At 38.8% G+C, this 27,109-nt stretch overlaps 2 protein-coding genes across 2 annotated transcripts in view; both read right to left on the bottom strand.

The window, feature by feature from the left end:
• Window positions 1–16,920, bottom strand: part of LOC145895726 (uncharacterized) — a 54,722-nt gene extending 37,802 nt beyond the window's left edge. The window contains exons 1-6 of the mRNA XM_082984511.1: window positions 16,829–16,920; window positions 16,578–16,760; window positions 16,149–16,526; window positions 15,808–15,978; window positions 15,452–15,498; window positions 14,858–15,094 (exon numbers count right to left, since the gene is read on the bottom strand). Coding sequence (XP_082840637.1) covers window positions 14,858–15,094; window positions 15,452–15,498; window positions 15,808–15,978; window positions 16,149–16,526; window positions 16,578–16,760; window positions 16,829–16,905 — 1,093 coding nt within the window. The 5' untranslated portion in view covers window positions 16,906–16,920. The remainder of the gene's footprint in view (window positions 1–14,857; window positions 15,095–15,451; window positions 15,499–15,807; window positions 15,979–16,148; window positions 16,527–16,577; window positions 16,761–16,828) is intronic.
• A 4,242-nt stretch (window positions 16,921–21,162) lies between these two features.
• LOC145895724 (transient receptor potential protein-like) lies at window positions 21,163–26,289 on the bottom strand. Its single transcript, XM_082984510.1, has 11 exons — window positions 24,837–26,289; window positions 24,556–24,604; window positions 24,275–24,494; window positions 23,886–24,101; window positions 23,632–23,733; window positions 23,384–23,527; window positions 23,093–23,323; window positions 22,881–23,028; window positions 22,702–22,815; window positions 22,474–22,642; window positions 21,163–21,979 (listed from the first exon to the last, which is right to left on the bottom strand). The coding sequence occupies exons 1-11, from the start codon at window positions 26,287–26,289 to the stop codon at window positions 21,163–21,165; spliced, it is 3,663 nt and encodes a 1,220-aa protein (XP_082840636.1).
• Between the last annotated feature and the right edge of the window lie 820 nt (window positions 26,290–27,109).

The following is a 27,109-nucleotide window of genomic DNA, read 5'->3' as shown; positions in this document are numbered from 1 at the left end:
TGCTCCAAACAGGTGGACCATCATTTGATAATCAACTGGTGGCTTTGTGAAATCACCCGCAGGCCACCAAAGAAACCGCAAAGAGTCACAATCAACAGGCAGGACTCTAACCTGATGAAACATGGCTTTAATATCCGCTATAATTGCCACAGGGTCTTGGCGAAAGCGTAAAACCACACCAATAAGAGGGCCGTGAAACAGATTGTCATTAAGAGATGTTCCTTGGAACGTTGCTGCACAGTCAAATACAATGCGAAACTTCTTCCCAGTGGCATGATTAGGAATATACCACGTTTTATCAGAACGCTTCAGACATTCATCCGTAATCCGACAAGCAAATCCGTTTTCAATGTAATCGGCAATCTTCTTCTTATATTGCTCACAAAGCTTCTCGTCATTCTGTAAGCGACGCATAAGGTTCTTTAGTCTCCTCTCTGCCATATTTCTTTTGTACGGCAGCTTTAGGTTATCAGACTTCCAGGGCAGGCTCGTTTGGTAATGTCCATCCGTCAAAGTGGCCGTGCTTTCCATCATAGCAAGAGCCCGCTTGTCCTCCAATGAGTATGTGGGCTTATGACCTCCCTGATCCATGAAGTCTCGTCCAAATATTTCATCAAGTTGACCACACTGATCACAGCTAGTCTGTACAAAATTGACTGATGCTTGAGGCTTTCCCCTGGTGCGTTCTGTACCAAACAGACACCATTCCAGTGGTGTATGTAATGCATCAGGTTCTCCATGACCTCCACGGATAATCTCTGTATATTCATGAACTTCAGGCAGGTCAGCTGCAAGCAATAAATCAACCCCACCATCTCGAACCACAGGTAAGTCCAAATGGCTAATATGTGGGTATCTTAAACTGTCTTCGCCAACAGGAATGCTCCCAGCCAAGCTGGGTAATTTCGTAACAACCCTAACATCAGTTAGGTCATAGACGACATCAGCGTGTTGTCCCACACCATGAACAGAAAGAGTCACACAACAACTATCAATCTTATGCGTCCCCGCTATAGTTTCAATAGACAAAGGATTCAATCTGCCACTAAGCCCAAGCTTATCCATTAGACGAGAAGAGCACAGGGTCGTATTAGCACCATTATCCAAAAATGCATATGTAAGTACACATTTATCCGACGTAACAGTACGTACCTTGACGGGCACAACTTTCAATCGCACATTAAATGATCGAGCAGTAGACGTTGCAACAACACCGACCCCATTTACCGTATCTGGGTCAATGGCGGAACTTGAGCTTCGCCCCTTTCGTGACTGTCCCAATGCATTGTTAATCTTTCTCCAATGTAGCAGTGTATGATGCGACTTGCCACAACCTTTTACTTGGCATGTCTCTTCAGATGGACATGCATCAATGCATCAAATAGTGTCCAGCCCCAAGGCACTTAAAGCACAGTCTGCAACGACGGGCCAACTGGTATTTCTCCTTGAGGGACCGTCCTATAAATGACTTGCAATCCTTTAAGCTATGTCGTCCACCACAATCTCGACATTCCACCAACCCTTTACAATGATGTCCACCAGACTCCTTGTTCGCTACAACCGTATTAAACACACTTCGAGATTGTTTACCAAACTGGTTCCTAACCTTTGTCTTTTGAGTGTCCCGCACAAGGTATTTCAACATCGGCGACAGAATGTCTTCATACTTAACTTCCAAGAAATTAAGCAAAGTCTGGAACGTTGGAGATATTCCTTTGAGTCTAAGTTTCGAACACTTTGTAATGAACTGTGCAATATAATCCGGTGGCATTCTCTGAGCCACAGCCTCCAAATTCTGTGTCAAGTCCAGCGTGTAGCGGCAACTCCATCTTCCAAACAATTTGTAACTTTCGGCTGCCTGCGCACGATACATTTGCAAACCTAGAAAGTCATTTTCTCGCAGCTGGTTCCTTCCAATCAGTTTGTCCATATGTGCACGAACCACCAATTCAATTCGTCCATGACGATGGTGAAGTATTTTCAATGCTTCAGAATAGCCCATATCAGATGGCAAACTTTTGCATTCCACAATGTTAGACTTTGCACGTCCAGTGCAAAATTCACAAAGGTAACTAACTTTTTCAGAGTTACTTAGGTTCGTTTGATTGATCTGACGATCAAAGTCATTCAGGAATTTGTGATAGTTGTACGGGTCACCATCAAACTTCTCTATGGTCAAGCGTGGCAAATTAAAACTTTGTTTGATCATTTCAGCAAAAAACACCATATCTGAAGTCGGTCTAGTACCTGATACTGCAGGTCCAAGAGGTTGGTTCATAGAGCTTTGATCAAGAGTCCCATATTCCACGTCAGCGTTTCTCCCTTTGCCTGGAATATCAGTATCGGTTGGAGGCAAAATACCAGTTTTCCTCCGAGACGGCGGCAAATCTTTATGCGCCTCGTCCAATTCTAACAGTGGACCCAACGAGTTTGATGCAACAAGCGGTGATTCGTGATCAGCACGAACATTTATAGATGCTGCATTAACATGTGGTCTTCCTACTAGAAAAGGTGATGTTGGCGAAACATCATGAACCGGAACTTTTCCGCCACGCCACTCATCGAAAGCCTTAGTCAAGCACGTCAAACGATTCGTTGGCAACCTTTTTGCTGATGTACCATCTAACGCAATATCAGACAAAGATTCTGATGAAGAGCAACTCTCACTGACATGTTCAGCAGCCAGTGTGGCCTGTGCCACCTCTTCCCTGGCTTTAGCCATTTGCTTTTTCAATTCAAAGCTCTTTATTTTACCTTCAAGTTCTATACGTCGACGCTCAGATTCCATAGTTAAACGACGTTGTTCATCTCTCAACGTTAAACGACGTTGTTCATCATCCAACGTTAAACGACGTTGTTCAGCTTCAACAAGCAGTTTTTCTTCCTCAATGGCAACTTGTTCCTGAGCATACTTTAGTGCCAGTGATTTTTCATCAACAAGTCTACGTGCACGCGAGCTGTTGGAACGCAAACTTTTTCCAAAGGAACCACAGTTTGTTGAAGCGTTTGATCTCTCTACAGAACCATTTCCCGAGCGCACAACGTCCAGTATTTTAAACAGTTCCTTAGAAACATTGGGCTCCTCGCCTGCTTCATCCATTCCAATCAACTATGCACGTTGCGTATTACGTCACAATGTGAACAGATCACAGACGTAACTCAAAACAATGCAGTTTTGACTTTAGTTTTAAATTCAATGTAGGATACAGATCCTTAATTGCCGTGTACTTTTTTATATGCGTGCAATTCTCAACCTTTTATTCCAATTTGCAGTTTCACAGCAAACAGATAAATAAAACTAGAATAAACACGATTTAAAACTAAATGCCTACACGGCTCCACCTTATTCAAATAGAAATGCAACTGATCACAGCCAAGAAGGCATTAAAATAACGTACAAATAACTAGATTGCAATGGATACACTAACTCAACATTACAAGTGTAACAAGCACGCGCACAACCCAAACACAAAATAAGTTTCCGCGCATGAGTGCACCCACAGAAATCATACTCAGTTCTGTCCGTTACAGTATCTATTGGTCGTAGATTACTTCTCGAGGTTCATTGAGATGTCCCTACTCGCTCCAGACATAGTGATGTCGGATAACGGCCCACAATACAATTCCTATCTTTTTCAGTGTTTCGCCAACGAATATGGCTTCATTCACCAGACTAGCAGCCCACGGTATCCACAAAGCGATGGAGAAGCGGAAAGGGCTGTAAAGACGGTAAAAAGTCTTCTGAGCAAAGCCGAAGACCCTTATTTGGTGTTACTTTCTTACCGTGCTACAAAGCTGGCTTCCGGATACAGCCCAGCGGAGTTGTTGATGGGAAGACGGTTGAAGACGACAATTCCGTGTTGGACGTCGTCTCTTGTCCCTAACTGGTCTTATTTATCGAGTTTCAGAGCTAAAGATCTCGAAATCAAGAAAAATCAAAAGCAAAATTACGACAAGCAACATCGGGTACGGTCTCTACCTGAACTTTCCCCGGAAACGTACGCTTGGATCGGTGGAGAGGAAGGCATTGTACGTTCTCAAACGTCACTACCACGCTCTTACATCGTCGATACCCCAAACCGGTCATTGCGACGTAACCGTCGACACATACGGCCGATTCCAGAACAATGTGAACTACGTACGCGTTCCGGTCGGTTGGTAAAACCACCCGTTCGTCTGGACTTGTAATTCCGATTCCGAATTCGCATTTTGAGGAAAGGGGGATGTAATGTGTTTCGCCTGAAGGATTGCACAACGTGGTGGTGTCACGTGACCACCTCATATATAAGTGTTCCTCTGTGCCGTCAAGGGCATTCTATTGCAACCTATGTTACTGTGCACTGCTGTTTCGTTCCGTTTATGTTGTGTAACAAACTACAACAATACAGTTGAAAACGTATTCAGTTTCGTGCTTCCTATGGATCTCCAATTACATTGTTTTTCCGCGTCATCGATTTAATTGGGCAAGGAGTAGGCTAGGATCAAAGCGATATCCTTCAATCCAAACTAATTTTTGGAATGTAACCAATGGCTTCAGATTTGCATTGACTTAAACATTCAACATAACTACATTTAATTTTGTAAATTAGAAAAAAAGTAAGACCACGGAGGGACTCTAACCCTCAATCTTCGATTTCGAAGTCAGACGCGTTATCCATTAGGCCTAGCAGCAGCTGAGTGAATTACATTGTTTTAAAGCCATGTGAGTAAGAATATTGTTTAGTTGCATCCTGCCTGACGTGTTTTACATATATTCACGTGCGGCGCACACGAGATATTAGTGAAATTTGCTGGAATTAATTCAATTGTTGCAGATGATTATTCGCTTATGCCAGAATGGCGAATTTTGTCAAAAATAAATTTACAACCACATGATTATGAACTCGGACGAAACAGCTTTGGATTCGTGGCCTCTAACAGTTCTCCACCTCCCCAGTGTGCGAACAACCACCTGTCAAAAATCATTGAATTATTTCTCAGTTATTGTTTGGAATCACTTACCAGAACAAATTAAAAAGTATAGCTTACTTAGCTTCTTTACCTTTGGGAAGCTTCAAATTAGGTACTACCAACCACAAGGATGTGTACTCCAACATACGAAAAAATTTTAGCGGCTGGAGTTTTAAAAATTTAGAATTTAACGCGCTTTAGCGCCGTTGGCGGTAAACAAGTCACAAAATGTAGTGTAGATTCCCAAACCCAATTTTTTTAATTCTTTCACGTTATGTTTTCTATGTTTGGCACAACTCTCGTTATTATGTGACAAAGGCTGCGCAGTAGACATGCGCGTGCAGACCGCATGGTTATGTTTTTCATTGCTAGTTGTGTTGCCAGTTATTGTGGTACATATAATAATACTGATTCTATTTGAATAAGGTTTTAGTTGCAAAACGCGAAATAGTTTGTTGACTGCTTTGCAACAATTGAAAAGTTTACTGGATTACTAATGCAACTGAAAGATGTGTTGTCACTACTGATAATTTACGGAATAAGATCGGTCGCAAAACAGTTCGGTAAGTGCGATTGAATTTGCCATCGTGTGAATTTGTCTATATATTGAATGTACAATTGTGTTTCTTTAACTAGAAACCGTTCCATTCTGGCGCGTTGTTGTGCTGGTCGTTCCTGTATCGAATACAAGTGTCTGTTGTGTTTCGCGGGCTCGGCTACCTAGAAGATTGGATGGGACGCGTTTCGGCTAAAGGCCAAAAAACTGCTGTGTAGCGTGTAGCGCCGCCGATCCGCAGAAAAAGCACGTTACATGTAGAATTGTACGTAAGCATGAAGGAAACGTCGCAGAAACGCGAAATATCGCGAAAACAACCACAAGGGTGTCTATACCAACCTACAGAAAAACTTGTATTAGCTGTAGATGTATAACTTTCATGCAGTAAAAAATTGCCCTTCGTCATCGAAACCTTACAACTCAGTTTCTTTCAATTCCTCGCCAACGACAGAACTAGAGTGTCGTATTTTGCTTTTCTGTTAGTCACACGTAGGCTCAAAATCAATGCTAGCATGCTCTTGAATACCAATACCATTTCAAATTAACCTCAAACTATCTTTCTGGAATGTCCCAGAGCAAGTAACTACGTGTCAAGTGTCAAGAACAAAAAAACACTGCGCAAAGAAAAGAAGATTTTACTATACAGCATTAAAATGAGCCAGAGTGAAAATACACGTTCTTAAAAAGTCGTTTGTGCTTTCATTGTTCGAGTGCAAAAATGTAGGTTTGTTTTATCGAAAAATAAATCGCAATAAAAAAACAACAGTTTTGATTCTGCATTCTGACATTATTTTTTCCCGCAGGTTCAACGAAAAGTAAATAGCAATTATAAACTTGCAACTGAGAAAATGTACGTGGATGAAAACATCACAAAATTACAGATTGTACTCCACAGAAGACGCATCACAATACGGAGTCGCCCCGACATTATTCCCCTAATCAGGGCGAGATATGGAAAATCATGCTTAACGAGGTATATTGTGGTACGGATACACAAATGCGCAAATGCACAAAATGCCAGCGACCTATCTTTAAGTAGGGGGTCAAAAAAAAAAAACACTTTGTGTTCAGTTTCTATCCAGCGTATAGAACAGAATACAAGCTACAAGTAAAATACATTGACAGTATGGTTCCTATATTTCGCGTCTGACCCTAGACTGTTTTTCTAGGGCGGCGCTGTCGGGAAAGTTTAATTGGTGCGTTTTTAAAACTGGCTTTACTGCTGCAGAAAAGAAGCTGTGGACAATCTGCTTACTTTTTTAAAAATGATTCCGTTATCACTGTACAGTAATTCACACATCACAATCAAACAATGACGTCACAATGTAAGGAAACTTGACATGTAACCACACGTAATTTGTGACATCACCCCCTATCTAAGAGAAAACATCGTTTTCTCGAAAACCAGCACAAAACAAATTACGAAACGCAAAGAAAAGCCACACAGCGATTTATGCACAAAAGCCGTACAATTCTTTACCAACGTTGTTGTTACGACCTACTCAGAAAATCGGTACCAATATTCTCCGAACCCTTAATATACTCAAGGCGAATGCAATAACTTTGCAAATACATCGCCCAACGCATCACAGGGTCATTGTCATATTTTGCCGAGGATAGGTACTAAAAGGAATGGTGATCCGTTTGCAACACGAACGCAACCGCAAAGGTAAATCCTGTACCTTTTAACTGCCCATATGATTGCAAGGCACTCCTTCTCAATAGTCGAATAGTCCGCCTCCGCGGGAGACAACTTCCTACTTGCGTATAGTTCACGGGGTAGAGTCTTCCGTCATGCTGTTGCAGTAGAACATACCCGATTCCGGTTTGGGACGCATCAGTTCGCAGAACGAACTCTCTGTGAACATCAGGCAAGCGCAATATCGGCTGACTTGTCAACATGCACTTTAAGGTGCCCAATGCACGTTACTGTGATGTGCATCACCCCAGTAAACTTCATTGGGCTGCCCCTTTCTTCGTTAAGTGCGTTAACGGTGACGCAATGGCCGCGTAGTTGGAAATAAAATCTCTGTGAGTAACCTGTAAGACCAATAAATGAGCGAACATCCTTCTTCGTCCCTGGTCGTTTTACCTTTTTGATTTTCTCAACATTTCGGTAGTTCAATCCAAGACTGTCATCACACACACTGTGACCCAAAAACTCGACAGTATGAGTCCCCACTGCACTTTTTCACGGCTTAATGGCGATACCTTTTTGTTTTAAGCGGTCGAAAAGTGCTTTTAGCGAGACAAGGTGATCCTCCCACGTTTCCGTGTGTAGCAGTATATCATCGATGTAACAATCAACGTGGTCAAGGCCCCGAAGCAACATCCGCATTGCTCTCATGAACATTGCCCCCAAATTTACCATACCGAATAGCATTTTAAGAAACTCGTACGTACCTCCGCTGGTGACAAACGCCGTTTTGGGGACGTTTTCGGCTGCTACTGGCACCTGTCAGTATCCTTTGGAAAAGTCAATCCTCGTAAAATATTTACTCCTAGAAAGCTTCTGAAAAAATCTCTTCCGCCCTGGTCATCGGCTCTGGATCAAATATCGACAGCTTGTTTAACTTGCGATAATCGATACAAATTCTGTTGGTCCCATCCCTTTTCTTCACGATGACCACCGACGAAGCATAAGTAGAACGCGAACACCGAAACCATGCCCAGTCGCATCATTTCCTCAATGTCGTGTTCGAGCTCCTGTCGCATATGGTAAGGCACGGGATAAGCCGTAGAGCGCTCAGGTTGGTCGTCAGTCAACTCAATTCGATGCATAATGAACTCTACACTTCCTGGATCGTCACTGAACAAACGAAGGCAACTTTGGTGTTTTCGTACGACTTGCAGCAACGTCCAGACCACCGTTTCTGGTTTGGGCAAGTTGCAATTCATGTCATTTTTATTCCAGTTCAGCCTCTATTCGACGTTGTTCTTCTTCCCGCGTCAGACGTTTTAATTCCAGTTCGATAATCCAACGCCAAAAACATAAGTGTTCCCGGACGAGCCCCAAGATGTCGCGTCTGACCCTACTATTTCTCTTGGGCTACGCTGTCAGGTTAGTTTAATTGGCACGATTTTAAAATTGGCTTTGCAGAAAAAAAGCTGTTGACAGTCTACTTTTTTAATAATGATTCCGTTATCACTGTACAGTATTTCACACATCACAATCAAACTATGACGTCACAAAACAATGTAACTTGTCATGTAAACACGTAATTTTCTAGGATATTTTAATAAAGCGCAGTTTATTTTTTAACATGATTATTCGTTGAACGTTTTTTTTTTAAATTATTTACAAAACAGTTTCTGTTTCGACCACAAAAAACGTTTTCTCTTCCAAAACCACACTTGTCTTTATTTCTTTCGGTGACGGTGGTCTGTAATATTTACGAAAGCCATCCCTGACTCTATCGTAGAACAGTTTAGGGGCATTGGAGTAAATGAGGGGATTAAGAGAGCTGTTGATGGGGAGCAGAATGATTGCTGACACAGCGTACATTTCTCGAGGTAGAGAGATCCCACCAAAGTTCACAAATGCCATGACAGATATTGGAACCCAGCACAGAAAATCGGTAAATATCAAACGAAGAATTTTCTTTTGCATGTCTAACATAACAACAAAGTAAATGAAAAAATACGTATGAAAATAGAAATGTTCTTGCCTTTGCTTTGCGTTGCCGCCCTTCCATCTTTAGATCTTTCGTTCACTTGCCTAGCACTGGCAATTGACTTCATGTAAATCCAAGAATACGTAACCGCCACAAACATGAAAGCCAGGAAGTTGAGAGTAATGATGGCGATTGAATATCCCCATGACTTGTCTTGGGATGATACGTAAAGTTTGCTGATGCAAACACTGCTACTACTGTAATATCTGCACAAAGTAATCTTGCAGTTAGAAAGTAAATGGTAAAATTTTACTGCTGAAAACTAACCCCAAGTATCCAGAAATCTTAAAATTATCACTGTAATCGTAATCCTCAAGAATATCCATGAAATCCATCCAGGAATTAGCATTTTTTACACGCAAGAGGGCACTCTTCTGTACTTGGTTGCCAGTAAAGTTGCGTTGGAAATTTACAAATTGATTCATGAATTTGATCATGCCTGTATACAAGTCGCAAATGCACTTAAACTGTTTAAACATGAACACTATAGTGTATTATAATATCTTACTAGAAAAATCGACTGCGACATTGTCGAAAAACGGATTTTCATTCATCCATGCTTTGGTTTCGAACAAATGTTGAAATTGTGTTAATAGAGGAATGAAAGCAATTGCAAACGATAACACCCAGGATAGCAAAATGGTTAGTATAACCGTTTTCAATTTGGGTTTACCGGATGCAACAAAAGGCTGCAATAGAAATAACACATTAAGTTATTGGTGCGAAAAGCAATAAAATGCGACCAGCATGACTTTTCGTTTACTTACCCGGACTGACTGAACTTACATTGACTTGCCTGGACGAAAGTTTTTACCGATGTCCCGGACGAGCTTGTTTGGCACAGTTTAAAAAATCCATAGTCGTGAGTTCAAATTTCATTCTTTCTAGTACTCTTGAATACTCAATTTACTCACGTTTTTCACGGCATACAGTCGGAATATGGTCAAAAGAACCATAATGAACACCGATGTTTCGCTTGAAAGCAAGACCAATACCCCCATTGTGGTGCAAGTTCCGCTTGATCTCCAAATAAGGTCATTGGCACAATAATTTCCGGAGTATCTGACACCAGCGGCCCCCAGCATGATCAGATAAACTCCCATGAGTAGATCGGAAACCGATAGATTTAAAACGAGCAGATGGTTTGCGCGAAATGCTGTTGTTTGTGGTTTTGTGGTTACCAAACTTTTGCTTTCTATTACTATGACAACCTTTAAACAAATAAAATAGCCATGAACGAACTCAAACATAACTAATATCTAACTTAAATTATTTGAAATTACCATGTTTCCAAAAATAGCAAGCATCCCCATTATCCACACTATGGCTCGTAGAAGTGGATTTGCAATCAACTCGTATCGTGATGAAAATATGTTTTCGTCAGACATTTTTGTGTTTGTAGGGCACTCGTCTGACCAGTCAGAGCAGTCGCCGACTCCATTAAATTTCTGTTGAGAGTAAATGCACTTTGTAGTTTGCAAGAAAAGACAATGTGATGGCATACTTAGCAGTTTCCAATACACGAGAATCTAACGGCGACACAATGCAAAAATTCTTCACGATACAAATTTTTGTTTATAAATATGAGTACGAATTACAAAATTTTTTTTAAGCTGCTGACGTGATTGGCGCAACACATTGTCTATCATGTATCTGGACTTACCTTATCTTTTTTGACTTATAGTGGATCTTTGTTTTCGCAATAAAACCTTCCATCATTTGTGCAGTTAATTTCATCTCTTTGATCATCGCAGTTGATTTTGAAATCACAAACGTCCGATTTGTTGACAGAGATCTAATATTTAATTTTAAACACATATATTTTCAGAGTGTTACGAAAAATTAAACAAAAACTCTTAATTGGAAAAAGCACCGGTAAACACATTCTTCTGTATACATATACTTTTTCATTTCATAGGTAATTATGAGCGCGAAATGAAATGCTATGAATTAACAGACAAATACAGGTTTGACTAATTTAATACAGATTTAAATGTACCTAAAATTTAAGTGTCGTTAAATGAAAATTATTTCTCAAACAGTTAGAATATTTGAAAAGTACAGACGACTTTTAACAACGTGTATTTTTACTTTGGCTCCATTCAATGCTGGACAGTAGAATCTTTTTGAGCAGTTTTTTTTTTGGATATTCGTCTCTCTCGTCCTTGCAATCGATAAAACCGTCACAAAGTTTTGATTGAGGTATGTTTAAAAGTCCGTCTTTTGTGTCGCAGTGTTTCCGATGTTTGCAAAGTTCAGGAGATTCATCGTGGTCGAAATATTGACGAGTATTATAATTGTAGACCTGGTAATTGCAATCCACCTTTCCATTGCACAATAATTTTTACGAAAGGACAAAGCACCCCCAGGCTCATTTTCAAGTCCAATTAATAATAATTTTGAAACCAATTCAACTACTTTTTAGTGTTGATGAAGGAGTACATGTCAACTGTTCAACAACTACAACAACAACAGCAACAACAACATCAACAACAACCAATTACACAGATGGGGAGTGGGCGTGTGCTGTGAGTAAAAAACAAACAAAATTAGTTTATAGGCAAATACACTGTTTGTCGGAATTAATTTAAAGTAGGTAGATGCTTACGTTCGGTAGTAGGCTTACTTTACGTTCGGTAGTAGGCTTAATTCCAGTTCGATAATCCAACGCCAAAATATAAGTGTTCCCGGACGAGCCCCAAGATGTCGCGTCTGACCCTACTGTTTTTCTTGGGCGACGCTGTCGGGTTAGTTTAATTGGCACGATTTTAAAACTGGCTTTGCAGAAAAAAGCTGTTGACAGTCTACTTTTTTAATATTGATTCCGTTATCACTGTACAGTAATTCACACATCACAATCAAACAGTGACGTCACAATATAATGTAACTTGTCATGTAAACACGTAATTTGTGACAATTTACAATACACACAGTTCGATGTCCATGTGACATTTATAACATAGATTATTATCAAATATACTCGAACTGGTTTAGAGAACTGAATGTTCCACTAATTTATGAAAGAATCATATAAATGTTTTCTATATCGCCTTTTCAAGCATAATTTATTCCCTCTTTTTATCTCAAACCTTGATTTTGTAGAATATTTCAATAAAGCGCTGTTTATTTTTTAACATGATTATTTGTTGAACGGTTTTTTTTTAAATTATTTACAAAACAGTTTCTGTTTCGACCACAAAAAAGGTTTTCTCTTCCAAAACCACACTTGTCTTTACTTCTTTCGGTGACGGTGGTCTGTAATATTCACGCAAGCCATCCCTGACTCTATATCGTAGAACAGTTTAGGGGCATTGGAGTAAATGAGGGGATTAAGAGAGCTGTTGATGGGGAGCAGAATGATTGCTGACACAGCGTACATTTCTCGAGGTAGAGAGATCCCACCAAAATTCACAAATGCCATGACAGATATTGGATCCCAGCACAGAAAATCGGTAAATATCAAACGAAGAATTTTCTTTTGCATGTCTAACATAACAACAAAGTAAATAAAAAAATACGTATGCAAATACAAATGTTCTTGCCTTTGCTTTGCGTTGCCGCCCTTCCATCTTTAGATCTTTCGTTCACTTGCCTGGCACTGGCAATCGACTTCATGTAAATCCAAGAATACGTAACCGCCACAAACATGAAAGCCAAGAATGGCGATTGAATATCCCCATGCCTTGTCTTGGGATGTTACGTAAAGCTTGCTTATGCAAACACTGCTACTACTGTAATATCTGCACAAAGTAACCTTGCAGTTAGAAAGTAAATGATAATATTTAACTACTGAAAACTAACCCCAAGTATCCAGAAATCTTAAAATTATCACTGTAATTGTAATCCTCAAGAATATCTATGAAATCCGTCCAGGAATGAGCATTTTTTATACGCAAGAGGGCACTCTTCTGTACTTGGGATTCGTTGCCAGTAAAGTTGTGTTTGAAAGTTACAAATTGATCCATGAATTTGATCATGTCTGTATACATGACGCAAATGGAATTAAACTGATTTAACAAGTACAGTAATATCCTACTAGAAAAGTCGACTGCAACATTGTCAAAAAACGGATTGTCATTCATCCAAGCTTTGGTTTCGAACAAATGTTGAAATTGAGTTAATAGAGGAATGAAAGCAATTACAAACGATAACACCCAGGATAGCAAAATGGTTAGCATAACCGTTTTTAATTTGGGTTTAACGGATGCATCAAAAGGCTGCAATAGAAATAACACATTAAGTTATTGGTGCGAAAAGCAATAAAATGCGACCAGCATGGCTTTTTGTTTTGTTACCCGGACTGACTGAACCTATATCTTGGCTTACCTGGACGAAAGTTTTTACCGATGAGCACGACGAGCTTGTTTGGCACAGTTAAAAAAAATCCATAGTCGAGAGTTCAAATTTCATTCTTTCTAGTACCCTAAATACTCATTTTTACTCACGTTTTTCACGGCATACAGTCGGAATATGGTCAAAAGAACCATAGTGAACACAGATGTTTCGCTTGAAAGAAAGACCAATACCCCCATTGCGGTGCAACTTCCGCTTGATCTCCAAATAAGGTCATTGGCACAATAATTTCCTGAATAACTAATGCCAGCGACACCGAGCATGATCAGATAAACTCCCATAAGTAGATCGGAAACCGATAGATTTAAAACGAGAAGATGGTTTGCGCGAAATGCTGTTGTTTGTGATTTTGTGGCTACCAAAGTTTTGCTTTCCATTAATATGACAACCTTAAAACAAATAAAATAACAATGAACGAACTTAACATATAGCTAATATCTAACTTAAATTATTTTAAATTACCATATTTCCAAAAATACCAAGCATCCCCATTATCCACACAATGGCTCGTAGAAGTGGATTTGCAATCAACTCGTATCGTGATGAAAATATGTTTTCGTCAGACATTTTTGTGTTTGTAGGGCACTCGTCTGACCAATCACAGCAGTCGCCGACTCCATTGAATTTCTGTTGAGAGTAAATGCACTTTGTAGTTTGCAAGAAAAGATAATGTGATGGCATATTTAACAGTATCCAATAAACGAGAATCTAACGGCGACACAATGCAAAAATTCTTTACGATACAAATTTTTGTTTATAAATATTACGAATTACAACAATTTTTTTAAGCTGCTGACGTGATTGGCGCAACACATTTTCTATCATGTATCTGGACTTACCTTATCTTTTTTGACATACAGTGGATCTTTGTTTTCGCAGTAAAACCTTCCATCATTTGTGCAGTTAATTTCATCTCTTTGATCATCGCAGTTGATTTTGAAATCACAAACGTCCGATTAGTTGACAGAGATCTAATATTTAATTTTAAACACATATATTTTCAGAGTGTTACGAAAAATTAAACAAAAACTCTTAATTGGAAAAAGCACCGGTAAAACACATTCTTCTGTATACATATACTTTTTCATTTCATAGGTAATTATGAGCGCGAAATGAAATGCTATGAATTAACAGACAAATACAGGTTTGACTAATTTAATACAGATTTAAATGTACCTAAAATTTAAGTGTCGTTAAATGAAAATTATTTCTCAAACAGTTAGAATATTTGAAAACTACATACGACTTTTAACAACGTGTATTTTTACTTTGGCTCCATTCAATGCTGGACAGTAGAATCTTTTTGAGCAGTTTTTTTCTGGATATTCGTCACTCTCGTCCTTACAATCGATAAAACCGTCACAAAGTTTTGATTGAGGTATGTTTAAAAGTCCGTCTTTTGTGTCGCAGTGTTTCCGATGTTTGCAAAGTTCAGGAGATTCATCGTGGTCAAAATATTGACGAGTATTATAATTGTAGACCTGGTAATTGCAATCCACCTTTCCATCGCACAATAGTTTTTTGTCGAAAATCAACGTCCATCCATCCTGCACAAACACATCCAGTGTATTGATTTTCTAGGTAATTTTTGTGAGAACGATTATTTGCAGATCCAGGAAAGAAGTGTTATTTGATTGTATTTTAAACGAATACTTATATATGGTAATGTTTATTATCTCATCTTGCTGCTCTTTTTTAGTTATCGGTATTAACTTATAATTTTGTTAATTTTTTTTTATCAAATACCCTCTACGTGGTGTTTATGTAAGCCTACTGCCAAATGTAGTAGCATCTACCTACTTTTAATTAATTCCGACAAACAGTGTTTTTGCCTATAAACTAATTTTTTTTTTTTTACTTACGGCACACGCCCACTCCCCATCTGTGTAATTGGTTGTTTTTGATGTTGTTGTTGCTGTTGTTGTTGTAGTTGTTGAACAGTTGACATGTACTCCTTCATCAACACTAAAAAGTAGTTGAATTGGTTTCAAAATTATTATTAATTGGACATGAAAATGAGCCTGGGGGTGCTTTGTCCTTTCGTAAAAATCAAAACGTGACTGTGTTGGATTTTACCCAAAACTGACTCCCAAAATGTCTGAAAACGACAATGTCAACCGGCTCCACGACCCAACCAATCAACGTGTTAAACGTCAAAACACTGGGAGGTCAAAATCACACAAACCTTACTGATTTGCAGATATCCAAACGATGTTATAGCTTAAATCAAAAGACTTTGTTGCCTATCAGTTCGAACCAATACTTGTTACTTACAAATGAAACTTGCCACAATCTCTGATTTTCTCAGATTGACAGAAACATTCGTCGCTTTGGTCGGGGCAGTCGATAACGTCATCACAAACACTTGATTTTGAGATGATCATGGGGTCATTGATGCATTGGAAGCATAACCCATTATTGAATGTGTAAGAATTTCGAATGTCCCTGTTATCATACGAAGAGTAAAGTTTACGCCTCTGGCCTCGTTTACAGGGGATTAATCTGTCTTTTTTAATTTTTTGGTAATCGCAGCTGTACAAAAGAACGTTGGCATTGTGTAGCATTTTCTTATATATACGGGTCCTATTTAACTGAAAACTACTTTTGTAAAATACCTGACATCTTCATTTTCAATGGAATAACACAAATCAGATTTATCATCACAATCAGCAATGCCGTCCCATAGAAACAGTTGCGGAAGATTGCAATTTCTACCATTACGAACACATTTGAATCCATGTCCGTTGTTCCATTTTTGGAAAGCTGGACAGTCATTGCATGGATCTCCATCACAAACAGTCGAACGTTTCCAACAAGTCGAATTTGGACACTGGAAATGTGAGTTGCAAAAATACTCACATGGAGAATTCCCCATGCATGGTGCAATTTTCCTGCAGACTTCATCTTTTATAGAGCTACAGGAAATGTTGGTACGCCCCATAGTGTTGTAACAGACTCCATTTTTTTGAAAACAGTCGCAAAGTTGCGTTGGACTAAACATACACAGAATAATTTTGCGTCAAATGACAAAAACATGAAGTTACCCCAAATCAGCTTTATTGTCTTTCTTGCATTGCTGAAGGGATTTTTTAGAGCAATTGCATTCATCACTCATGTCAGGGCAGTCTATGACATCATCACAAACACTTGACCTGGAAATGATCATGGGATCATGTGTGCATTTGAAACACAAACGCTTGTCAAAGAATGAAGAATTACGAATATCTCTGCAACAACGAAATCGTATATTGGGAACGAAATTTTAATTGAAGAACATTGCAGTTTCAAAAAATACCCGGCATTTCCATTTTCGATAGAGTAACACAAATCAGACTTATCATCGCAATCAGCTATCCCGTCCCATAGAAACATCTGCGGAAGATTACAATTTATGCCATTTCGAACACATTTGAAACCATGCCCGTTATTCCATTTTCGGAAGTCTGGACAGTCATTGCAAGGGTCGCCATCACAAACAGTCGAGCGTTTCCAACAAGTAGAATTCGGACATTGAAAGTGTGAGGGACAGCCACCTTCACAAAATACTTCGACAACGCATTGGATTATTCCTTTACAAAATTCCCTTCGTCTGAGGGCGCATACTTTCTTTGTATCTCCCACGTCATACTTGTTGTCGCAACTGCAACAAGAAGCGTTTGCATCGTTTCTAAATTTCTAAACATAAATTGTTTCTCAAACGCCGAAGAAATTGCATTGTTCTTTGTCCGGAGTTCGAAGACCCAATAAAGATTTTGACTTAATTTCAAACTCAATTGTTTGCTTTGATTAGCGCTTGATATGAACAGTTCTGTTGTTTTATGTCTTCATTGTTGCGTGCTAATAATAACGCGAAATCAACACAAACTTATGGTTTTTCTCAATTTCTCATATAATAGCTGTTCCTAATGTGCCAATAAATAAGGTGTTGACCATCAAGTGATAACCAAATTCTAAGATTATTTTAACTCTTTTAGCGTGACGAACAGCTGGGATCTCACCAGGGAAGAATTATGTATATTGAAATAGTAAATTTGGAAAAAAAGTTTTTGAGACAGCTTGTTTAACCAGATTTTTATATACACTTTTCAAAAATATACTGATATTTTCGTAAAACTTTTTCACCTTATGTATGAACGGTTGAAGTTTTCAGGATAGGTGGAAAAGTTAGCCGGTTTCTCATCACTTTCGTCAACGCAATCTACATCACCATCACAAAACCACGAGGCATAAACCTCGTCCCCATTATCGCAAGTGAATTCTGCACAAAACATTATTTAACACGCAATCGATAATAATTAAAGTGTTATATGTCCACTGGAAACCTAATTCCTAACATGTAGCTGTTAAACCAAAAATCTATTCCCTCAATGATGTCTTTTTTTGCATCCCGCCCCAAGCTTTTTTGTCGAGTTCGTAATTCTTTTTCAGAGAAAAGCTATTTTTGTCTTGTAGTGACCTAATGCATATAATTCCTCAAGTAGCCCAGTTTCTATTCAAGTCGTGGTGACAAGTTTAAAACATGCCATGTGGTTTTAAGTGGCAACAAAAAATAATTCAGGTAACAAGGAGATTAATGCCATTGTCATGGAATGTCAACTAGGACATCTAAACTTTAATTAAAGAACTATCAACCGGTAAGGGGTGGCAGTTTGACAGACGATATCACAATATTTCTGTGTTCTTTTTGTTGTATATAAGCTTCCCAGGTGAAAAGCGTAAAATAACACTTATTTTAATATACATTGATTCACAATGAAAATTAACCAATAATTTTGCATTAAAGTTATGCAAAGCGAAATTATTTTATTAGTCAACAGAAACTATTTGCTCTTTGCATTGGCGCTTATTCAATGCACTCAAAACACAACGCTTACTCGGGATAGACTGTGTGGCATCGAGTTTGATGAACAAGAACAAACTTCCAGCGACAACCATCTCAAAGAGATATCTTGTAAAAAAGACACAACCAGTATAAGTGTAATATTAATTATCTTTTGAGTCCCGTATATAATTAAATCAGAATAGAATGAATGACCAAACGCTAGATTGCAACGCAGGCAGCCCTAAGGAAACAGTTTACGCAATCACATCAACTAGCACTTAACAGTTCACATGGGAAACTGGATTTACTTTATAATTTATCTTGGTAATTATCTGGTCGTTGCATTGTTATTGTGCATTTTTCACCTCGTATATTCGTGATTAGGAAACACTCGATAATTGGCAGAGAAAAGAGTTCATACAAGTATACTATGATTGTGGTTTACCTTGTCCTCATTTTTTCTTTTTTTAGTTCGCCTTGAGCCTTGTCAACCAACCACCGGTTTCTGCATCACACAGTCAAACAAGTTTGCAAAAAGCACTGTTCAACAAAATCCCCACTAAATAAGCTGGGAAATTTATTCAACTCGTTTCTTTTTTTCTTTTTTAAGCTTTCTAAACTAATTCACATAAAATGGTAAAATATACTAAAGGTATATCCAAAAATAACGGGCTCGCAATACAGACTATATAAAAAAACACCGTTTGCTCCGTGTTGCTGCGATGTTATTTAATATGGAGAAATGCAACAATCTTTCGCTTTAAAACACCTGCTTACCCTGTAGCAGCTCATTAACATATAATTAAACTATATGCCTACCATATTCAACTCAAAGAGTTACTTTTGATGTGCAGCTGTGCGCACGTGAACAGTTTTTTGCAGAAGTTGCTGACCGTTGTGGGATGTCGCGTGTCAAAAAAGAAATAGCTTTCATACCTGTCAATCATATTGTGACTAACCTTACGATGATGGAAATACTTGAATGCGGGGAAGGAAGCATGGAAAAAGTTGTCACTCATGTTACAGTTGAGGAGGAAGAGTGTTAGCCTAAATTTAAATCTTATGGAGAACGGAGAGAGTGATTTTTTTAAGGTTTCAAGTGGAATCTTGCCGAGAGCACTTCGCATTACGATGGATTTACCATTAACATATTGAAAACAAAGAAACAATTAAGTTATGGTTAGTAAGTTAAAAAAAATGCAATAACATTAACACTTGCATTTCAACTGTCGTTACAAGATTTTGCCACTGCTAAGTTCACATACGTTTTTGGTGTGATGTACAAATTACCTCAAGACACAAATGCCCGACACAATTGTGGGCAAACGCCTGATGAAGTTGTCAATCAAAATCAACAACATCCTGACTAATACACGCCTTCCAGAACCGCAATAAGGTTTGATACGTTAATTGCCAAATCCATTTATAGTCAGTAGATGTGTTGCCGTTTGAATAAACACAAATACATCCATAAAAAACGATGTACTTTCAAACGATGAAACTTGTTTGGAAGAAGGTTTACAATTCATGACACCAAGTCGGTTTTGATTCAAGTGACCCCTTTGGGTTTACAAACCCCCTATATGTTTTGTATACAGGTAACCATGGCGACTGTTAGTGCCATCCAGCGGCGTATTAAAGAGTCACTTTCAATCGAACTGCAAAAACCGAAACATTCTTGTTCCAAATTGTTACAGTGTAACGTTTGTTTTTTTGCAACACTTTGATTCGAACCGGCAGCAAAACTTTAAAATTAAATGTCATTTTGTGTTAAATTGTAAATTTTGATTACTTCACGTACGTGCGTGCGCATATGGTATTTTGAATTAATCACTTCGCTCTATCCGACATATGGGTTAATCTCTGAAATATGTGTAAATCGGCTTTGGGTTTTAATGTCACAACGACGTTTTTTAATAATCCGTCCATAGCATTTTTTCTCATTTCTATGATATTTTTAATATAGCCATGGCCTTTAAGCTAAAAGGGAGATGGAGAAAGAATATAAAGAACGGATATAGAGAACTCACTGAGCGAAGAGGCCCAAGTTACGCGCACACTGTAAGAAAAATCGTGGGGAGAATGCTGCATTGAGTGCTTCCGCGTAGTTATTTAAGGTATGTGTTGTCGTTTGTTTTTGCGCTAATTAAAAGTTCGCAAAGGCAGTTCTCGGCAGATGTTTTTAATAGTCTTAGGAGTCAGATAAACGGCGAGTATGTTCTCTATGCAAACCCGGTCCCTGCAAACCTCACGTTGTTCAGGTAAAAATCTCAGTCCGTTTTTCGATCTGATGTATGTGTCCTTTACATAACTAATTTTAAAAACAATCCTAATGAAATGTGGACATACAGGGATGAGGTTTATTGACGGTTAACCAATACATCTAGACATAGCCCACCAACAGTCATGACATCATAAATACACAACTGCGCAAAAGCATCCAACAGACCAACAAATAATGGTAAAGTTAAATATTACTGCTTGTAATGACCAAAACTGTTACAAAAGTAAATGCGATAATAGTTTTCTCAGTACAATACAAGGATATTTAACATATAAGTTTAAATGTCACACATGGCGGTCACGAATCAAACACACCAGCAAAATTTCAGCAAAATAAACATTAATTTGAAAACATTTCAAAACATGGGTGCAAAGTATCTGGAGTTAAATATTCTGAATAAAAAGGCCAAAGCTAAAATGCTGTTCATCATAATGCTGGTAAAATTTCAAAACATGCTTGGCGAATATTTATGATAAACTTTGCGCTGTCACGTTGAGCGAATGTTGGTGAAATAAACATTCACCTATTTTGCAAGTCCTTTGTTGTATTTATATCTTTCCAGAATAACCTTGATGGCGTATTTTCTCGATCCTTGGTGAGCTTCATTTGCATTGTTGTTTACTTTACGTGCTCTCTTGGTTTTAAGGTACTTTCCCCTGATCCATTTGACCAGTTGACGAATGTTCGGAATAATGTTCATTGGTGGAGGAAGAACGTTTTCCCTCCGAATAAATCGAAGCCAAACTGCCGTCCGGTGAAGTTTCCATTCCACTTCAGCGTTGGCGCTCGTCTGTTCGTAACTTCGCGACATCATGGCAATCAACATGTTGATCAAAACAATGAGAACAACAACGTGATATACAGTCACAAGCGACCAAGCGAACCCTTCAGTTACGAAGTGTTTACCAGAAAGCGATATAAGAGACAAGTCAAGGTACCCAAAAATTGTCCAATACAGTGACCATAGTGAACTGCCGATATCAGTAAACAGAACACTTTTGTTGCAATTCGAAGCAGTAGAATTATTTGCAACACAAAGCAGTTGTCTGCCAGGATTTGTGCCATAATACCAATACAACTCACTGAGACTTAGAGCAAAAGCAACCACGACAAGTGCGAATATGAAAAGGAATTCGAGGATATTGGTTACCATTCTGGCTAATGACAATTGTAGGGGGCCAAGTCTACGAATTGTTCTGATCGAATTAAAAACACGGAGACACACAAAGATATAAGCCCAAGAAAGCAGAGCTTCAGAAATAAGTATAAGTTCGTTTGGTTTCCATTCGTATCTCGGTGTTTTGATTACATTACTGTTGTGTTGAAAAAAATCCACTGCACTGTTTAAAATGAAAGGATTTAAAGATTATTTTGGACAGTCAACTAAATAACTAAAGAGTGTGCAACTTGCTGAATCACACGCCTTGTGCGTTCAAAGAAGGGAATAAAATGTATTCGTAATCAACGGTGTCGAAAAACCAACAGCGATTTTCGCAAAGGAATTTAGGTTTAGAACCGAAAATGCACAATCTTGATGCATAGCAGTGGTAGTGAATCTTTTTGGTTTAGGAGAGTCATGAAAGCTAAATATGTTTGTATTTCTGTGACAGCCATATAATATTTTTCAACATTTGTTAATTAACTTCAATCGACCGAAATAACGCTTGCAATTTCTTAGCACGATTGTTTACGTTATAGAAAATTGTATAGCATTAAATGGCTGTGTACCAGTAATTATGTCACTGGTTTATATCTTGAATTGAGTGCAATGGTTTGTCATTGCTCTTCCTCCGTCGCGCTTGCTTCTGGGTGGGTAAAATCAAAGCAAACTAACCTCAATATGGCGCTGGTGCTTAGCAATGTAAGTTGTGTGATATCATTTATATTCCACCAGTCTGAGAAGTATTTGGAAGGGCCGTGTATTTTTAATTCAACGAATTCTTGACTCCATTTTCCGATTATCCACAAGAGCATCAACCATTGAACTGGAGTAGGAGGCGATCCTTAAAAAATAATTGTAAAAGCGACAACATGGCGGAACAGGGCAATTTCATCGGCATACCCAGATAATCGTTTTCAACAGATCGTGTTGCAACGTTGATGACCACCAAAACAACAAAGGATAAATCCGATATAAGGTGACAAGCAAATGCCACTGCTGGTTGTTTTATAAGCTCTGTAAAGGATCAAGTATTTTAAAATATATTGGTTCACATCGGGACTGAAATGGGAACTGCTTACTTCCAATCCAAATATTTGGGACAGTCAAATAAAACAGAGACAGAAAAGGAAAAAGCAATCCGACAAAAAAGTTGATTAAAATCCATTTAATCATATTTCCTTGGTGCATATACCTTGCCCCCTTGTAGTTCATGTAATCGATGCATTGCTGGAAAAAAAGTTTTGTTATTACATTGATAATGAATAGACGTAGGATGGAATTGATTACAAACCTGTGTGTTGCTATGAGTTACGAAATTTAATAACCGCATGTCGACCGAACGGTCAAGAATTTGCATCTTTTTACGTGACTTCGCATTATCATTTTGTTTACTTCCATCCTGGCGAATTTCAATGTCGTCGAACTCTTTAACAACTCTTCCTAATCGCTGTATAGGTTTTGATGTGTCCAGGTTTGCGACTTCACATTGAAAAAGGCAGAGCAGGCCATCAGACGAGCGAATCTGTACAAGCATCGTTTTTATGTTTGGTTTTTTTTTATACGGACGTAAACTGCAGATTACCTCATCTAAAAGAGCGCACATATAACTTTCAACTTCACGTTCTAACTCGGCATAAAACTGACTGTGTGCTGGTTCCATTTTGGCATTTTCTCGTATTGTTGTTATCAAATCCATGGAATGTTGGAATGGATCAATACCAAATTTCTATCCAATTCAGCCAAAACAGTAAACGTATGTACGGTATTGTATCGCCAACAAAGTGTACCATAAATTAATTTAATGCTTTCTTTTCGATTACTTTATGTTACCTCAGCTAGCACTGTAATATAGGCTGCGCTTGATTTTGCTTGGCACATTATTTTCCTATCATTTGCTGACTCCCAGAAAACCCCGTCATATGTGCATTTTTCCTGTGTCAAATAATGGATGTAATTTGTAATGTTTTTTTAATAAAAGAAAGGTTAGAAACAATCTTGAAACAGAATTGGGTTTCGCGATGTCGCAACTCATGTAAGCTTATAAAATAATCTATTGTGTAGAATGTATGGCACGCAGCTCCTACCTCCAGTTTATATCCATGCTCGATCAATAGTTTCAGAATGTAATACTTGTTACAATGTGCAGCAAGGACAACCGGACCGAATCCAGGAAAGTAATAATCGCTCGATGGAAGTGTGGGAGTCTGAATACCGCGTTTGTATTCAGATTCTAGAATTAATTCAACGCCTTCCACGAAATCTTGCTTGATGGCATGTAAAAGGGACCACTCCAAATTTACCTATTTTTTGGGACAAAAATATTCTTTACACTTTGGCACTTTTGTGTTTGTTTTTTTGTTGAAAAAACTGCGCTTTTGGAGAGACGTTAAAAGGGTTATGGCGCAGCATTTCTGCATAAATTGTGTGTGTCTGTATGTGTGATCTACGTATGTAACTTATGCCCAATTCAAACCTCCATTTTCAGAAGAAGTTTGCAAGCTTTGACTGATCGGTTGTTGATGGCAATTCTTAGGGCTGTCCGTCCTTCTTGATCAGTGTAATTTACATCGGGAATTACATCGGGAATTAGATTCCTTCCAGGCAATAGATAACTAACACTGATTTCTCCTCGCGTAGTGGTTTCAACCTTCAAGCGATCTGCTTTCACATCCGCAATGTATTGTTTGCTTATCCTGAAGATGCAAGACTCTTGCAAAATAAAAAGCTATGTTGTTGAATAATGTTGTCACTTACTTTTCCTTTATAGTTGTTTCATCGTCTTGATCCTTGTTCTCACTAGAAGCTGTACAAAATATCGTTTAAAGACACTTGTTGACTCCCAGTGTAAAGGAAAGCACACAGTAAAGGCAAAATAATCTGGGATCGAATCCCGTTGTCATTAAAAACAGATAAGTAAACGCAGTTAAGTGGTTTAGGTCAAAGCATTAAAGCACGCATGCTCTATTTCCCAATCCTATGTTTTTGTGATGGTGATTTTCCAATTAATCAAACAAACAAACCTGAAATGAACGTACCTGGTCTTCCTGGTATTTCGGCTGGATTTGGAGAACTTTCGTACTTGGTGGTCCTTCTAGGGTGTACTGGGGATGGTGGTTGATAAATTTCCACAAAGCTTGAAGAACGTTCATATTTAGGAAACATTCGCGGTCCTGCTGGTTTTGGTGGTTCATAAATTTCCACAAAGCTTGAAGAACGTTCATATTTAGGAAACATTCGCGGTCCTGCTGGTCTTGGCGGTTCATAAATTTCCACAAAGCTTGAAGAACGTTGGTATTGAGGAAACATTTGCGGTCCTGCTGGTCTTGGTGGTTCATGAATTTCTGCAGAGCTTGTAAAACGTACGTTCTTGGGTATCCTTTCGTTTTTTTTCGAGGATAGCGGTATATCATGTTCGTCAGAACTTGGAGGACTTTCGTTCTTGGGAGACATTCGTGGTCTTGTTGATCTTAGTAGTTTATAAATTTCGGCAGTACTTGGATAACTTTCGTTTATGGGTATGCTTTCGGGGTTTTCCGGGGATAGCTGTATAAAATCTTCGTCAGGACTTGGAGGACTTTCGTACGTGGAAGACATTCGTGGTCTTTTTGGTCTTGGTGATTCATGAATTTCGGCAGTACTTGGAGAACTTACATACTTGGGAGTCCGTTCGGGATTTACTGTGGGTGGCGGTTCATGAATTTCGGCTGAGCTTGAAAAACGTTCGTTCATGGGTATCCTTTCGAGGATTTCCTGGGATAGCGGTATATCATATTCGTCAGGACTTGGAGGTCTTTCATACTTGGGAGGCATTCGCGGTATTGCTGGTCTTGGTGGTTCATTAATTTCCGCAGAGCTTGAAAAACGTTCGTTCATGGGTATCCTTTCGGGGTTTTCCTGGGATAGCGGTACAAAATCTTCTTCAGGACTTGGAGGATTATCATAAATGGGAGGCATTCGCGGCCTTTCTGGTCTTGGCGGTTCATTAATTTCGGCTGAGCTTGAAAAACGTTCGTTCATGGGTATCCTTTCGGGGTTTTCCGGGAATAGCGGTATATAATCTTCGTCAGGACTAGGAGGATTGTCATACTTGGGAGGCATTGGCGGCCTTTCTGGTCTTGGCGGTTCATTAATTTCAGCAGAGCTTGAAAAACGTTCGTTCAAGGGTACCCTTTCGAGGTTTTCCTGGGATATCGGTATATCATATTCGTCAGGAATCGGAAGTTTTTCATACTTGGGAGGCATTCGCGGTATTGCTGGTCTTGGCGGTTCATTAATTTCCGCAGAGCTTGAAAAACGTTCGTTCATGGGTATCCTTTCGGGGTTTTCGGGGGATAGCGGTATACAATCTTCGTCAGAACTTGGAGGACTTTCGTACTTGGGAAACCTTCTAGGGTTTACTGGTCTTGGTGGTTGATTAATTTCGGCAGTACTTGGAGAACTTACGTAATTGGGAGTCCGTTCGGGATTTACTGGGGGGTGGCGGTTCATGAATTTCGGCTGGACTTGGAGAACTTTGGTAAATAGGGATCATGTTTTTGTGGCAATTTTAACTGTAAAACTCATTGAGTTCGTTCATGTATTTTCTTTACTAACCTGTAAACACAATATCGTTAGGTGTAAAATTAACTCAAAAGGTTTTTTCTACTTGAAATTTGAGATCTTTGTTTTCAACGAATTTGCGACCTTCCAGATAGTTGAACAGCCTATCATTGAACACTAACGAAACAAGAACCACCAAAAAAACTAACATTTGCACAGTTAAACGACGAAGTGCAAATAATTGCTGATCCTAGCGGAGAATCTTTAACTCGTCACATGTTTATAATATTAACATCCATATACATAGGTCGAATTTCTAAGACGACCAAAACGGATTCTCTATTGCAGGCTTGCAAGGAGTATTTCTAACATTACCGGTATTAAACGATAGAACTCAAACTGCATGACAGAAAATGCGACCTTTAGTAAAAGTAATTGACAAACATAGTTAAAAACGAACCAAATAACTTTTTTTGATGTTTGTGTTCCGCAATGGAAGCTTCAAATGCCCATACAGCCAATGTGTTTCCCTGTATCATTTACTACAAAATAACTTTTCCGGTGGGTAAAATCAGCATTGTGTTAAATGTCAATTTAATGCCGCGTTTCCACCTCGCGGTTTGGAAAGCAAAAATGAGTCAGTTGCTGTATTTAAATGCACAGCACAAACTGTAGATACAAAGTATGTCTCATTCGGTACGTTTGATCGTACCGCAGTCGCACGCAAACTCTAATAACGTGTTTCCTCATGACGTCACAAGAATGTGTT

Source organism: Ascidia mentula, chromosome 3 (assembly GCF_947561715.1).
Source record: "Ascidia mentula chromosome 3, kaAscMent1.1, whole genome shotgun sequence".
In the NCBI taxonomy this organism is placed as follows: domain Eukaryota; kingdom Metazoa; phylum Chordata; class Ascidiacea; order Phlebobranchia; family Ascidiidae; genus Ascidia; species Ascidia mentula.
Note: the sequence above shows the minus strand (reverse complement) of the source record. Positions and strands in the feature narration are given on the sequence as shown.